This window comes from Diuraphis noxia, unplaced genomic scaffold (assembly GCF_037042655.1).
Source record: "Diuraphis noxia isolate RWA-SAM2 unplaced genomic scaffold, SU_Dnox_SAM2 contig0004, whole genome shotgun sequence".
In the NCBI taxonomy this organism is placed as follows: domain Eukaryota; kingdom Metazoa; phylum Arthropoda; class Insecta; order Hemiptera; family Aphididae; genus Diuraphis; species Diuraphis noxia.
Window position 1 is genome coordinate 50,356,612 of NW_028301714.1, and position 16,453 is coordinate 50,373,064.

A 16,453-nucleotide genomic window follows, 5' to 3' on the forward strand; every position below is an offset into this window, starting at 1 on the left:
ACAAATTAAAATATTACATGGTTTTTGTAAAACATAAACCTAAAAGCTTAAAAAAAAATAAGTTAATACTTTTCGAGATAATTAGTGGGCAGCCACATAAAAAACAAAATATCTTCCCTCAATCTAAAACTCCATAAATTCAGACAGCTCCTGCGATCTAACTTCTCTCTTAACAATAAACTTCTCATATACAAACAAATCATTCGAACTGCAATGACTTATGTCATACAAATTTGGGGAACCTCTAAAAACTCTAACTTAAATAAATTCCAAGCCTTTCAATCCATCAATCTCCGACTCTTAACCAATTCTCCCTGGTATGTCAGCAATCGCATTCTACATAAGGATCTAAAAATTCCAACTATCTCTGAAATAGCGTCAAACCACTACATAAAATTTCATAAAAATACTATTAATCATCCTAACCCTCTTATCTCAAACCTCTCTACTCTCTCACTCCCAGATAACCCTATCCGCCGCCTCAGACGTAAATGGCCACGCGACTTACTTAATACTTAAAAACAATTACCATCAGTTAGTCAAAAAAAAAAAACATTTTAACTAAATAGCCACCAATCTAATCAAGTTGAAGTAGTGTTACTGGACACCCTCTTCACTCACGTCATCAAGCCTTGTTAAAAAAAAACCATCAAAATTACTTATTGTATATTTTCTTTTCTAATAAAAAAAAAAAAAGATAATTAGTGTAGGCACTCACTTCAATGGATCAAACTGTATTTAAATATTAGCCCTGGATTTTTTAATTTGTATTTGTGATACCTGATTTAAATATAGGTATATTTTTTTTATCAGCATAAAAGTATAAATATAAGTTATATAAAATATATTAAAAGAATAGCACTAATAACAGATTAATTATTTATGAGTAATAATATAAATTAGCACTTAATATTAAATTAAATTAATAATTCAAACTATTTTATAAAATTAACGTTTCTTTTGACTTGATTCTTAATTGGTAAATTTTATATTCGATGAATATTAAAAACTAATAACCGATAAGTATGTAACATATTATTATTAGTACGAGTACAAGTACAATAATTTTCATTTGTTGTCAGCTTGGTATCTGTTGTACAATACTCTTTTAATTAGAGGAACTGATTTTTCCAATAACGTATTTTATCTTCTCAATAGCCATATCCACGTCTTCCTCTGAAATGTTTTTGTGCAAAACCAATCTCACACTTCCTTCGTATAAATATGATATTCTAACAGACGTTAAATTTACTTTGTTCGGATTATCATCAATTTTGTTGTCGACCTGTGTAATAGAAATAAAAAAGATCATACATATAATTTAATATACGTTAATAGAGGTATCCATAGCCTACACAAAGGGGGGATCAGAAGGTCCCATGGTACCCGGCGTTCATATATCTAAATAATTTCTTCAAAATTACTCCAATATATATTATCTACTATATTAGAAAAATGTACGGGGCTAGGATTCAGTTCTGTGTCTGAGCCAAAAATAGATGGGGCGCCTGGGGGTACCTACCTATAGGCTAAAATGGTTTAAAAAAATAGTTTTTTAAAGCTACTAAATGTGTAGGATATTAAGAATTATTTATCTTATTGTGCCATTAAAATTTTTAATAGGAAGTGAGTAAAAGTTTAACTAGCTCATATAATTTAAAAAGAAAACCACTCGCAATCTAATTTAATACTATTTGCCATTTTGCATACTTGTATAATGTATATGTATTATCATAGACATAAATATTTTTTGTATGTCAGTACAGTCCTTTTATAAAAGGACTAAGCTAATTTGAAATTTTATTATAACACTAAACACAATTACTATAATAGGTTATCAAATAAAGTATAAAATATAAAATACAATTTAAGACTATTTAGAAACTACAGATAAATATTAAAGTGGTTATCTTATTTTTAGCTCATATTGATATTATTTCTGTTGATACCACATGGTTATAATAAACAGTGCGCAAATAGGTAATGCGCAAATAGGTAATGTTCTTCTGTAGATACAGTAAATCAGTAGGTGTCGACTGTACCTTGTATGGATGTGTTAAATTCGACTAATTCAATGATAAATAATTGGATACTAAAATCGATTCTAAGTGAAGACAGCCTGTCGGCTTATATTACCAAGTATGCTTTGTTATATACCCATCTACTAATATTGCATTATTTATATTATAATAATTTATTATACTATAAGTAATACCCGATAGGTAGGTATAAATACTAAATAGGCAATAGTTTAAAATTATTAATTTAAATAGGAATTTTGAAAATGCCCCATTCCTTCAACTCCTAAATAACACCACTGATAAACTGATTTACCGTTAACAACATGTTGTAGAAGTCAACTGATTTGATCTTCAAATTATTTAACTTTAAATTCAGTATATTGGTTTCGATTTTCTCCAAGTTAACGGACACGTCAGAACTGGCCATTTGATGGATGGCTGCAAAAAATAACTGTTTATTTTTACTGTCCTGCTATAGTTGTATAAAATATACTATAATGCAATGGATAATGATTATTAATTTAAATTATAGGACCAAACATTAAAATATTAAGATACTGTCTAAATGTCTTAAGAATATAGCATATAAGTTCATCTAAACTTTAAATCCTTATATTAATACCAAAAAAAGAATCAAATGTTAGATATAGTTGAATATCTGACATATTGACATATTTTATCAATATTAAATAAAAATTTGCATCTACATACTAAACAAAAAGCTGTAATATTTGTGAGTTGTCAGTTACCAACAAATAAATTATGATAACACATGAGGCCTCGTACATAAATAATAATACGATTAGAATTGATCGTTATTTCCATTTTCCAGACTAATTTAAAATATTTGAAACAATGAAGAGGAAAACTATAGTTTGATAGCTAACTGTGAAACATCTTTTTGTAGGTACTTACAAGTTACAATCATGTATTATACAAAATATTGCTTAAACTAAATATATTAGGTAGGTATGTGCATACAATAATTGGATAACAATATTATGATTATAGGTGTGTTACTATATACAGTGTTTACTTACTAATGTACTATTGTGAGATATTCTTGGTGTTAGATCTAGATTTAAGTGTGCTTATAGCTGCATTCTTTAAGTACCTACGACCTACCATACTATTATTCGCACTTAGCGAGGTAAATTGTTAAATGAGTGCGATTTTATAAAACACAAATACACAATTAGGTATATACCATTTCCAATTTTCTTAGCGTGCCAGTGATCTACGGCCAGCCTTTCCACGCAGTTATCTAAAGCATACACGCCAGCTGCGGCCACGATCCCCGATTGGCGCATAGACCCACCCAAGGATTTTCTGATTCTTCGACACCTAAGCCCGGAAGAACGGATATTTAAAATAATAATATTATTTTCTGTGTAGATTTAGAAATTAATGGGACACGGGTTCATTACCTATCGATAAACATTTTGTTGCCCACCAAAACCGCACCAATAGGCGCCCCGAGTCCTTTGCTCAGACAGAACGTTACGGAATCGCAGTGTTCAGTTATTCGACTGACGGGAACACCAAGGTGAACCGCTGCGTTAAACACTCGAGCCCCATCCATATGCAACGGCACGTTTCTTTCCTTGACAAATTTTCCTAACTAAGTAAAAACAAAATATATGATTAGACAGCAATGTATTATAACTTGGTTTGATTATGTAATATTATAATATGTTTTTTATAAATTGTTTATTTTATAAATATTTATTTTACTTTGCAAAATGTAAGTTATTCAAGTAAATATTTGTGCAGTTACTAAATATTCCAATGAAGACTATTATAATGCGTTACTTTTAACTAAGTTATGACACATATAAGATGTATGTGTTGACACATTCTAAATACCAAAGCGGCAAAGCCCAAAATAATTTAAGATTAAAATTTGGTTAAAATTGTTTAGTTTATTAAATCTGCTCTACTTTTGGCTTATAAACTTACATTTGCGCATTTTTTATCACTCTCTTTTGTAACATATTTAAAATTAAAAAAATGGAAATAATTCACGTGTGAAATAGATCTTTGTTTCAGTTAAAGTACTTGGCTAAACGACTATTGTATGCTTGTAAAAATGTTGGTTCTATTATTCAATATTACTGTGATAGTTTTTATTTATCTCTATAGTAAAAAGAATATATTATATATCATAAAACTAATACGACTTTAAGTGGAGATAATAATTACACAACATAAATAATTTAGTAATAAAATAAACGAGACATGCAGCTTAAAAATAATTAAAAATTTGTTTTACTTGATCAAGCCACTCAAGAGGAATTACTACACCACCAAGATAGTTGTGGCTGTTTTCTATGCATACTAACGATGTATAAGATTCGTAGTCATGTGGATTCGATGGTCGAAATTTTTCACGTAACTCGGTCATATCTAATGAACCATCTGGCAAATTACTAACTTCTCGCATTTGCAAACCTGCAAACTGGTTAGTAAAAATACCTAAATTAATATTACTACAAAAAAAACTGAAATAAATATAAATTCAACCTGAGCAGCTCCACTCTGTTCAAACAGCAGAATGTGACTTTTGTTACCAACTATTACTTCACATCCTCGTTTATCGTCCATGTGAGCTATCACTGAAATTTAGGTATTATTTTTAAAAACACAGTTATTTTTTAGGAGTGGGCATGACCAGAAATAATGGCTAATGGCTGATGGCTAATCTTAGGTACTAAATAGTATTCAATTATTGTTCAGATTATTAACTTAATTTGATGCTAAAAGAAAAGAATATTTAAAAGAATACTGATCCACAAAGGCACTTTGTGACACAATCACTAAAAAAGTAAAATCTTAATATTTTTATTTAATACTTGTATTAATATAGCAATAGATATATCATTAAAAAATAAAAAAATTTGGTTAAAAGTGTTCGTTTTGTAACTAAAAACAATAATTTTTTTTTAAATAAATAAAAGAAAAATATATAAATACATTTCCGATGATGATTACAACTTATATTTACCAAATTCAGAGGCAAATACGTGCATACAACTATTCTTTATTTTGTTGATATAAATACAAATTACTTGCAACTAGATTTCCCATGAGGCCGCTTGGTAAAAATAATGCCGCTTCTTTTCCAAAGAGTGTCGATGATTTATTTTCCAACACTGTATTTTCAACAAAAAATAGTCAGTTGTATACTAAAAATATTATAAATGATAAAATTGAGTGTTTGAGTAGGTAAAGAAAAAATCCAATAATTACTGCAATCTTAGGTATATAATACCTACATAATATACCTTAGAATGGCCTAACTGCCTGACTAAACAATATTCTATTTTTAATACACGATGTTTGGAAAGTTAATATTATATAATTCCTTTAAAAATGTATCTTTGAAAAAATTTAAAAAATTTACTTAAAATTTTTAAATTGATCCACAGTTTATATGTTATTGTCCTTAAGATGACATAATATATTATATATACTATATAGGATTCATAATTATTAAGGCTTAATAGCAAATTCATGTCTTGCAGTTTGCGTTTAGTTTCATTGTTTTTAATCCTAATGTCAATTAACCAATTTTAAATTTAAAAGTAACAAAATTATCTCTGTTTCCTTAAAGATTTTATTTAAATCTGAAATAAATATGCGCATAGTACTCTCTTTAAAACTAAAATATCAAAACAAAAAAATCCAAAACTTTTTACTACATAATAATTTACGAGTATACTTAACTATACCAGTATAGTATCTCGACTTCACCAAATAAAATATAATTAAACATTATTACGGCGTTAGGTTAGTGAAAATCGAGTTTAGTGTACTTACCTCATTTCACAAATAATTATTTTTATTATAATTTTATATAGACAGTAAACACCAACATCTTCGAATACAAAATTTATTCTTTAGTGATATTTATTCATTTATTTAATGTATAATATACGCCAACCGGCTTTTACAAAAAAAGAGTTAAAGATAAATATACCTAAATATAATATAATATGATAACAATAATATTTGATGACTAGTAATAAGTGTTGAAGTATCTAACTAGATAAAGTAATATCAATATGAGACGGAGATCAAACTGAATGGGCAGACCGAAGCATTCTGTGGATAGGGTTGTGGCTGAAGGAAGTAGAATGAGTGGGAATGTGATTACGAATATTGTGAGAAGGAACTTTAAATAAAAATTAAGATAAAAGGTCAGGTGCATCTATATAATTGTTGAAAAGTGCAGAAATAAACCAAGAATCAATATATTAAATTATAATATTACGGTGTGAAAACAAAGAAGGGGTATATTTAGAAAACTGCTAATATCGGAATAGTTATGATTCGGCGAGGGTAATTTAAGAATAAAAGCAACCAGTTGCGGCCCAATCCCTAAATGACGTAGGTACGAATTGAGGCCATACAATAATGCATATAAAACTGAAGTGAGATGTGACTTTACCTTTATTTACCTATAAATCCATAATAATAATATAATAATAATAGTGATAGAGCGCTACGGCGTAATGACAATTATATTAATAATAATAATAATAATTCATGTGGCATTATATATATCACTACTCATATGAATATTCATTAAAGTAGGACAAGTAGGTCAAGCAAAAATTGTGTGTTTTGCGTAAACGGGTATCGCACTATAAAATAAATGTGCAAGTGAGTAAGTGACATCCGGTTGTGTGGCGCGTATAGCCACACGCGCTCGCTTTATGACCATGAATATGAGAGATACGGGGATGTTAGGTGTAGCAGGGATTAGGGATTCTTTCTACGAGAGGAGCTCGTCGACGACGATCGTCAGTGGTACAACAAGACGACTAGCGACTGGATGACCAGGAGACCACACCACGCTCAGTCGCATCTCGCTCATCCACAATTAATTATTTTGGCTTAGACGAAATTCTATTTAAAATATTATTTGGACTTAGTCGAATTTTATTAAATAACTGTTTTGACTTAAATAAATTCATAATATTACAATAAATCATCAAGAGTTGTATATCTTCCATCTAACTAAATTTTGACATTTGAAATTATCCGATTATCGTAGTTAATGTAAGTCATACGGTAGTAAGACAATACGCACAACGATTTATATCAGCGGTTCTCAACCTGGGGTACATGGCATGTCTCAAGGGGTACGCGAAAAAAAATTAAGTAATGGCAGTAAAAGTTAAATTTAATAATATATATGTACCTACTTAATTGTTAATTTGAGACTTATTATTTTTATTCTTATTTTATATTGATATATTTAATTTTTTAACGGTATCTTTAAATATTTATCATCTTAGGAATTTTGTTATTTTTATAATTATACATTAGCCTGGGGAACTGTAGGGGAAGGTACTGTAAGGTTTTAACTCGTGGGTTTTTTTTTGGCAGAATTTTGAATGGGCACCCGTGGGTTTCTGCCATGCCCGGTTGGGGGCCTCTCCAGACATCGCGAAATGCCCAAAGAGCGATGCCGCCCGTGACCGAGATTCGAACCGGCGAATGCGTGCGTCGCAACCGACGCCTTAGTCCGCTCGGCCACTCCACCCCCTTTTATACCTTTATATTTCAATTAACTTACATAAGTTTTATACATTTATTTTGTTAATTTTTATTATTCTTGAAAAATGTATTTTGGTTTTCTGTTATATTAGCTAGTTTTGAATAGTTTTTCATGTTGTTTATTTTATGATTATACTATTCTTAGTAGAACAAAAACCTACCTATTTGGTGCTTGGTTTTGTTTTATAAATTGTTATACATTTTGCATACCTACAACTTACAAGGTACTTAATCATGTAAATTAATTTTTTTAATGTTCTGTATAAGTAATACAAACACATACAGCTGTAGACAGTTTAATATTGAAATTTGTAATTACTATGCATATTGTTTTGCAAATACCTGTAATTTGAAATAAAGAAATTGAGTATACCTACCATTTCTTGCTTACTTTACAACACCTACCTATTTTGTTTGTAACATAATTATTTATGTCAGTATTTATAATTTGTATTGTTTCCACTAATAACAATCTCTCCATAGGTTATATTATGAGGAACTATTATATATTTAAAAGTTAAACATATAATTTTGTTCAAAGAACATACCTATAGAGTGCAGTGACGCCATTTCAATTTTTTAAAAGGGGTGCTAAGATTTAAGCAACCCAATATTTTTTTTTGTCAGGCCACTTTTTCTTCAAAATGGTAAATATAGACATTGTTTGTGTGTAAGTCATTTGTATGGAGTTTAACTCTTGAAGGATAAAATTAAATGAATTAAAATTATTCATTATTAAATTTATTTGCCTTTTGCTATCCTATACTACCTATACTACTGTAATTTTACTAATACAACCAATGCAAATTATTCCAAACAAAATTAATATATACTATTTTTATTTATTAACATATTATAATAAATAATAACACAATATACTATACGGTGTGTATTATTGTTTATTTTATATTAATTATGCTATTCTATCTTTAAATTCTACTTTTTAGTTTATAAAATTTATCAAATGCTTCATCTAAATTAATTTTGTTAGCATTTTATTTTTTTTCCGCTATGAGCATAAAAATCGCTTAATCGTTCGTCACCCATTGAAGATAAGATTTTACTCATTTGAGTGAAGAAAAAAACCACTTATTTGATACAGTACTCTGTGGATTATAAAAAAACGATTGAACCCCATCGGGGCATTGTAAATTGTTATACAGGCCAATAAGATAAAGAAAAAATAGGGGAGCCTGCAAAGTATACCCTGCGCTACCCCAAATGGCACCGCTGGTAATAGAATGTAGATATTTTTAAGTGTATTTCTAAAAAGAAAAAAGGCTAATTATTAATAGGTAAGTTGATAACAATCTAAAGAACTTAAACTTAATTTGTCACATAATTTTAGTGGGTGCCAGTAGCTAATGATGAGACTGCCAATAACTTCAATAATGGTGCCAATAACTAAATGTTCTGATATTTTTGTAGATAACTGGTAATATAAAATAATTTATCATCTCTACATCAATTTTTATAATAACTTTAGAATGATAAAAAAAATTGTAAATTAAATCAAAGATATTAATAATTGCAACACAATATTATAGAAACAGTTGAGAGTAACATTTCCTTAAGGTGCCAATAACTTCCCAATTAATATACCAATTAATTATTTACCTCAAATAGGTATAGGTAATCTAATTAGATACTACATTAAACCAATTTGTGGATAGATATTTGGGCGCATGTAAACTTCACCGATTGCGACCTTTTTAGACCTTTTTTCATGTAAATTCCATCGGTACGTTTATTTTACCTGAAAAAAAAATTTAAACTCCACCGGTATGTTTTTTCATAGCAGCATCAAGTCATTTTTTCCAATTTTATTTTTCAATAAAGTAATAAATATATTTTAATAATAAATTCCAAATTAAAATAACAAATTGTATAAAAAAAATAATATAAATGGCATTTTTAAGGTAATTTTTTTGAGGACATTTTTGGCTAATTTTTAGAGCATATTTGTATGGTTTTGAGTACATATAAATCAGGGCCCTAATTATAATATTATATCTATTCTATTTAAATAGAATAATTATAAAAAAAATCATACAAAAATCAAATAGAAATAATTGAAAAATATATAATTATTAACATTACGTAAGTAATACGTACCTACATAATTTATGTACAGATTTATTATTTATATATATTATATTCAGATATTTATATCTTTTTTTACACAATATTAAAATAAATAATATAATAATAATTAAATATCTAATAGAGCTTTTGTAAAGAATTTACGTGATTTCAGGCAAAAATACGTATCGGTGGAATTTACATTTTTTTTTCAGGTAAAAAAAATATATCGGTGGAATTTACATGCTATAAATCCAACCCTAAAATTTACTACCTGTAAATTGGTGGAGTTAACAATCGCCCAGATATTTATAGATATTATATATATTAGGTATTTAACTTTTATTGTTATGTGTATCTCATAGATCTTAATACCTTATGATATATTTGGGGTAACACATGATAAGTGATATTAGGGTTCCTAATTGTTGATAAAATATTTTTCAATTTGTTGCCCATACCTACGTGCTTGTAATTATTAGTCCTAGACTCCTAGTTATAACTATCATGTATTATTGTTTTTTTAACATAGTATATTTATTTTTAACGCTAGAAATTAGGTTATTTAACATTTTTATTCACATCAGTATTTTGAATTAATATAATTTTTAGTATATTACATAACTGAGAATCTTTATATGGTGGAATTCAAATTTATAAACCGATATGTTTTTATTTGGCTCCCCCGCTGCTTTATATTTCTGCAAGCGTTTTTGCTGATAATCTAATCAAACATTAATGGTTTAAACAATTTTATACACTTATACACTATACTGATAATTGATAAGTAATTAATGAATAAGTTTAAGTTGCATTAATACGTACAATATACGGTTGGGTCTTCTCGATAACCATCGTCTCCAACTTCTGCTTCAAACATGGCTTGCCGCATATGGATGTCTGGTTTCGTCACCGTGTCACTTATTAAGTCAACAAACTTAACATCCTACAAATTAGTGAAATAATGAAATTTAAAAATTGATTAATTATTTTAATTTATAATTATTTATTTTAAGGAAATCCCTGTGTCTAAGGTAAAATAACATGGTATCACGTAGTATTTCAATGTAATAAATATTTTCTAACTATTAAAACTGTTAAAACCAGTTGTTAATATATTTAATATAAAATAAATACCAGAAAAATCATTAGATAAAACCTATCATCAGTTTCCGTGCGGCTTTCATGAAAATAAAACTTACTACTAGGGAAAATCAAGCACGCGAGTATGTAAAATATAAACAGTGTTTATTAAACATGTATAAAAAAATATATGTCCAATGTCCATACATAATTGATATATATATACGATTGCTATAAGATTAATATGAATATAACTATTTTCAATTAACACATAAAAACAAAATTGATTATGGTGATTGATTAAATACTTTAATTTGAAAATTTAACAGTTCATTGAAGTAATATTAGGTAAGTACCTATATTGATATTTGATGCCATCATGATAACAATATTAACTTATTGATATTCGATTAAAAATACTAGCAGAACTTAAAGCCAAGTAAATATGTTTTTATTTTTCAAAAATGATTTGATGCATTTTTATGATTGAGAATTTATATGACGTGCTACTTTGTTTCGGATATTTTTTATTTTAAAATTATTGTTGAGGTAAATATATAATTATATTAATTGAAAAGTATTGAAATATACTAACTATTTTGGATGATTCTTGATGTTGACTCATGATAGTTTTTTTTTCAAAAATTGTTGCTTAGAACCACTAAAACATAATTTATTTAAAATTTATAAAATTTTCAACAATCAACAATACAAGAATACAAATGCAATATTCCCTGATATTAATAATAATGAAATTTTAATATTTAAAAAAGCGGATAAGTCGTGGATGTCGCTCTGCTGTACAGTAGGTTACTGTAATGGATGGGATTAAATTTGAATGCAATGATAGGTATCATTGTATACGAAAAACGATTTTGAACGGAGATGATTTGTCAGTCTAGGATATATTATACTTAAATATTGTCATATATTCTATTTTGAAACAAATATTTTATTTTTCAATTAAGACACATTTTGCATAAGGTATGGTTAATCAATTAGTGTAGTTATCGTGTAGTTATCAATGTTATCATAATTCATAATACCTTATATTATCATAGATATACGAATACCTGGTTTGAGGATAAATCGTTATCATTACGCGATTTCATAAAAATTTAAAACTCAAACGCTCAAAACATTTTTCCTATAATGACACTTCAAATTTTCTCTATAGCTATTTGAAGCAAAACTTATGGAAAACTTAGTGTTAAATTTTATAACCTTAGATATAAATACAAACAATGTTATGAATTTTGAACTACAAAATAATTTGCAAATATTCATGGTTTTGACAAATTTTTGTCAATATTTGAAATTCAAATGCTAATAAAAATTTAATTTGAATTTCCGGTGGACATTTTTTTTGTGATAAAGATTGTAAAAATATTTTAGGAGCCTTGTATTAAATTTTCAAATCTTAGGTATAAAAGGAAAATTTTACGAATTTTCGTGATTTTTAAGTATGTTGTCAAAATTAAAATTTGAATGCATGTAAAAAAAAAATGTAGCTATATATTTCTTTTATTTTTCAACTGCTATTGCAAAACTATATTATGAGCCTTGTATTAAATTCTCAAATCTTAGGTATAAAAAGAAAATCTTTTATGAATTTCGATCTAAGATGATTTGAACATTGCTGTAATTTTTATGTATTTAGTCAAAATTTGAACTGTAAATGCTTATAAAAAAAATTTGTGACTATATATTTCTTTTATTTTTCAAATGCTATTGTGAAACTATTTTAGGAGCCTTGTATTAAATTTTCAAATCTTAGGTATAAAATGAAATTATGTTTTATTATAGTTTATGAATTTCTAGGATAAAATAATTTACGAATTTTTGTGATTTTTACGTATGTTGTCAAAATTCAAACTTTGAATGCTTATAAAAAAAATTTTAACTACCTATGAATTTCTTTTATTTTTCAACTGCTATTGTAATAATATGTTAAGAGCCTTGTATTAATTTTTCAAGATTTTCTACCTAAAAAATAAATTTTTATCGATTTTAATTTAAAAAAAAACTAATAATGATTGAAAATTGCATATACCTATGAATAGTTCAACTTAAGTAAAATTTTTTTATAAATTTCATGGTGGATAGAACATAGGTACTTATATAAACATTCGGAGAAAATTTCATGTATCAATGGTCATTCATTTTAAAGTTAAATATAAAATCAAAATCGATTTTGTCGAAAACTGATTGTACGTAAAATTTCGTGTTTTTCCGTTAATTTTTAGTTTGTTTATCCCGATTATTTAGAAAAATATTAAGAATTTTTTACTTTTGATCCCCCAAAGTATCAACTAGATTCACTTTCTGATTTAACAAGGTACTGAAGTTAAAAGTCGAAGCATTTTTACTGCCCCAAAACGTAATGACAAACAAAAAAAAAAAAAAAAATTCATGGTTTTGACGAATTTTTGTCAATATTTGAACTTCAAATGCTAATAAAAAAAATTTGTGCCTATGTATTATTATAATTTTTTACTATAAGAATAACTTATGAGAAACTTTGTATTAAATTTTGAAGTTTTTTTGGTCGTATATCTCAATAAAAGTCAAAATATTTTGAAAATTAAATCATGTAAAGAAAATGCCAATCTAAATAACTGGTAAAATTTTCAAGTATCTACGACTTATACTTTTTGAATAATAACAAATATTTAAAATCGTTTGAGTATAAATCGTTATCGTTACACTATTTCGTAAAAAATTAAAATCCAAACGCACTTAAAATTTTTCCTATAATGATGCTTCGAGTTTTCTCTAAAGCTACTTGAAGGAAATCTTACGGAAAACATAGTGTTGTATTTTTAATCTTTAGTTATAAACACAAAAATTTTTATGATTTTTCAGCTTCAATATTACTTGAAAATTTTCGCGTTTTCGACAGATTTCATAAAAATTTGAACCATAAACGCTTCTAAAAAAAATTGTGAGTAACGATTTTTAATTTTTAGCTACAATAAGAACAATTCATAAGGAACTTTGTATTAAATTTTCAAGTTTTTTTGGTCATTCAACATATATATTTTTACCGACACTTAAAAAAAAAATTCTCATAAAAATCGAAAACTTCAGTGGTCTATAAATAACTCAAAAAATTGTTTGAAAATAAAACTGTATATAGATAACACTAACATAAACATTTGGTGAAAATTTCAAATATTTACAGTGATTAGTTTTTGAATTACTACCACATAAAAAAAATCGATTTGGTCGAAAACTGGTTTTGCGTAAAAATTCCCGTTTTTCTGTCACTTTTTTTTTGTTTTTCTAGATTTTTTTGAAAACTGTTGGAAAATGTTTACTTTTGACCTGTATAATGCACCAAGGATATGCACTTTTACATCGGAAACCACCCCCAAAGTTTGAAATTGAAGCATTATTATTTCGACTAGTTATGCTGTACACAGACACAAAAACAAAAAAAAACACACATCATTGTAAAATCAATACATTCATCACTTCGTTCAGAATCTAAAAATCAACAGTGAATATGTTTAAAAAATATTTCAGGGTTATAATATCGTACAATATTGTATTATAAAATCAAAATTAAATCTAATCAACATACTGTAGTTTCACTCTTGTTTTGATACGTAGATCATAAAAAAACAACGGATGTTAATAAAAATCCGGATATTATTCTCATTTTATAAACTAATTAAATTATTCGGTGGGGTTCAACCGTCTAAACTCTAAATTATGTGAGTGTTTTTTTTTTTTTTTATATCGAATGAAATTTGGTAGTTTGGTACGCACTAGGTACTATGCTGTAAAGTGTAAATAAAAAATTACTGAGTTATGTTGTATTTGAAATTTTATATTTATATTTTTTGTAGAATAAATTTACTATAATGTATTTATGTAAAACAGTATATAAACTACGCAATATATATATTCAATTGAATTATATAATAATGTATATTTTGTATAAGATTGTAAATTATTAGAGAACTTTTAAATCTTACTAACTAATCCTTCTGCTAATACGCGCGATGTGTGTGCTGATGTTCGAGCACTCGACTAATCCCATATGGATATTTACGAGAGACCTACTAAATAATTAACAAATATATATATATTTAATATATTAAATACACATTATACCCACCTAAAAATAATATGTAAAAATGTATAGCAAAAAAAAAAACCACTAGCTGAAGATAGCAAATAGCCAGACAAACTGGTTTTAAGAACAAGAGCTTGTACAATAGAACATATATAGAAAAAAACTTCTGGTAGAAGCTGCATTTTTTTAAATCTACCTCTCCCTGTCTTTATTATATTTGTATTTGTCGCCTATCACCACTACCATAATACGCACTATCATATCTATTGTATCTATTGGGAAAAAACTTGTTATAAACATACTACAAGAATCCAAAGAATAAATTGAAAAATATGAAGGAATAAGTACGTTAATTGTCACATACGAGACTATAAACTAGTAGTACTGGGTAGGTACCTAAAATATAAATTGATTGGAATTCGGAGAGAGTGAAGAGTTGTATACTAGTGAGTGAAGTGAGTGATAATTAGAAACCTAATAATTTATAACTGTGGGTTAATAGTTATTTTTTTGAATTGTTATTTGATCTAAATTATTAACAACAATAATATAGTAGTTGGTTATTCAATTATTTAAATTATTTATTTGCAGTTAATAAATTCAGTTACTTTCAAATATTTAGAAATCACTTAAATATTTTATCACAATATAAAATAAAAGAAGATAAAAATAATTATTTGGTAGGTAAGAGAAAAATGTTTTAAAAATGATTGTCCACTTACCTCTAGAATTCAATTAGGTAGATGAAACCGCAGCTGGGCTATTGAGCGGTTAAAAAAATATTGACAATTTGGAGGGCGATAGCAGAGAAGCTATGAGGCTTTTATAGATAGTTTGATTCAGTGTTGCCAGAATTCATAAAATAAACTACAATTCACTCGTTTAATTGGAAAATACAATATTTTTTACAAAATCAATGTACTTGATATTTTTCAATAAACCTAATATACGTTACATTTTCAATATACATTTTGAACCACACGCATTATTTGGAACAAGAGTGTTCAAAAAAACTAAGCTTAAACACACATAGGTACATTTTTTATGAACTGTTGAAATTCAAATTTTTACGACATCAAATGTTCACCCATAAATTAACTTTATTTTCTCCACAATCGGTTATTGAAATTAGCTGTAATTCTAAAACTTATTACCATGGATACTTTAAATCAGTGTTTCTTAAACTGTGTTCCGCGGAACAGTAGCGGATCTGAAGATCATTTGAGGAGGGGGCGAATTGGTATCATAGATTGATACCAAAGACGTAACTGAATACATATTTCCCATTATCATATTAAAAAAAAGACCTTTTTTGTATCATTTAATAATAAGTTTAATGTTATAGCTATGACTTATAAATTTCATGTTCATTTTATCATACGGCGCTATAATTTAAGTAAAAAAATTCCCTAATGAGGGGTAATCGCCATGTCGCCCCCCCTCAAATCCGCCACTGCCGCGGAACCTTGGGGTTCCGGGAAGCTTAAGTAATTTTTTTTTAAATATTCAAGAAAATTACTTTAAAATATCCATTATGGAAAATAATGTATAAGCCATATGGAATAATCTATCAGCTAACTCTATATATTCAATAATCTATACTTCTACTTAATATTAT

General features: G+C 27.2%; 1 protein-coding gene across 3 annotated transcripts; it reads right to left on the reverse strand.

Moving 5' to 3' along the window:
• Positions 1–827: 827 nt before the first annotated feature.
• On the reverse strand, positions 828–15,697 carry LOC107168324 (uncharacterized). 3 transcript variants are annotated; one of them, XM_089226923.1, is made up of 10 exons: positions 15,558–15,697; positions 11,347–11,412; positions 10,494–10,614; positions 5,090–5,173; positions 4,545–4,636; positions 4,294–4,479; positions 3,449–3,642; positions 3,229–3,365; positions 2,335–2,459; positions 828–1,285 (listed from the first exon to the last, which is right to left on the reverse strand). In XM_089226923.1, the coding sequence occupies exons 2-10, from the start codon at positions 11,374–11,376 to the stop codon at positions 1,109–1,111; spliced, it is 1,146 nt and encodes a 381-aa protein (XP_089083049.1). In that variant the 5' UTR covers positions 11,377–11,412; positions 15,558–15,697; the 3' UTR covers positions 828–1,108. The 3 variants fall into 3 exon arrangements, with proteins under 3 accessions (XP_089083049.1, XP_089083050.1, XP_089083051.1); XM_089226924.1 differs by lacking the exon at positions 11,347–11,412 and having other exon boundaries at positions 15,558–15,637; XM_089226925.1 differs by lacking the exons at positions 5,090–5,173; positions 10,494–10,614; positions 11,347–11,412; positions 15,558–15,697 and adding an exon at positions 5,026–5,078.
• Positions 15,698–16,453: the final 756 nt, after the last annotated feature.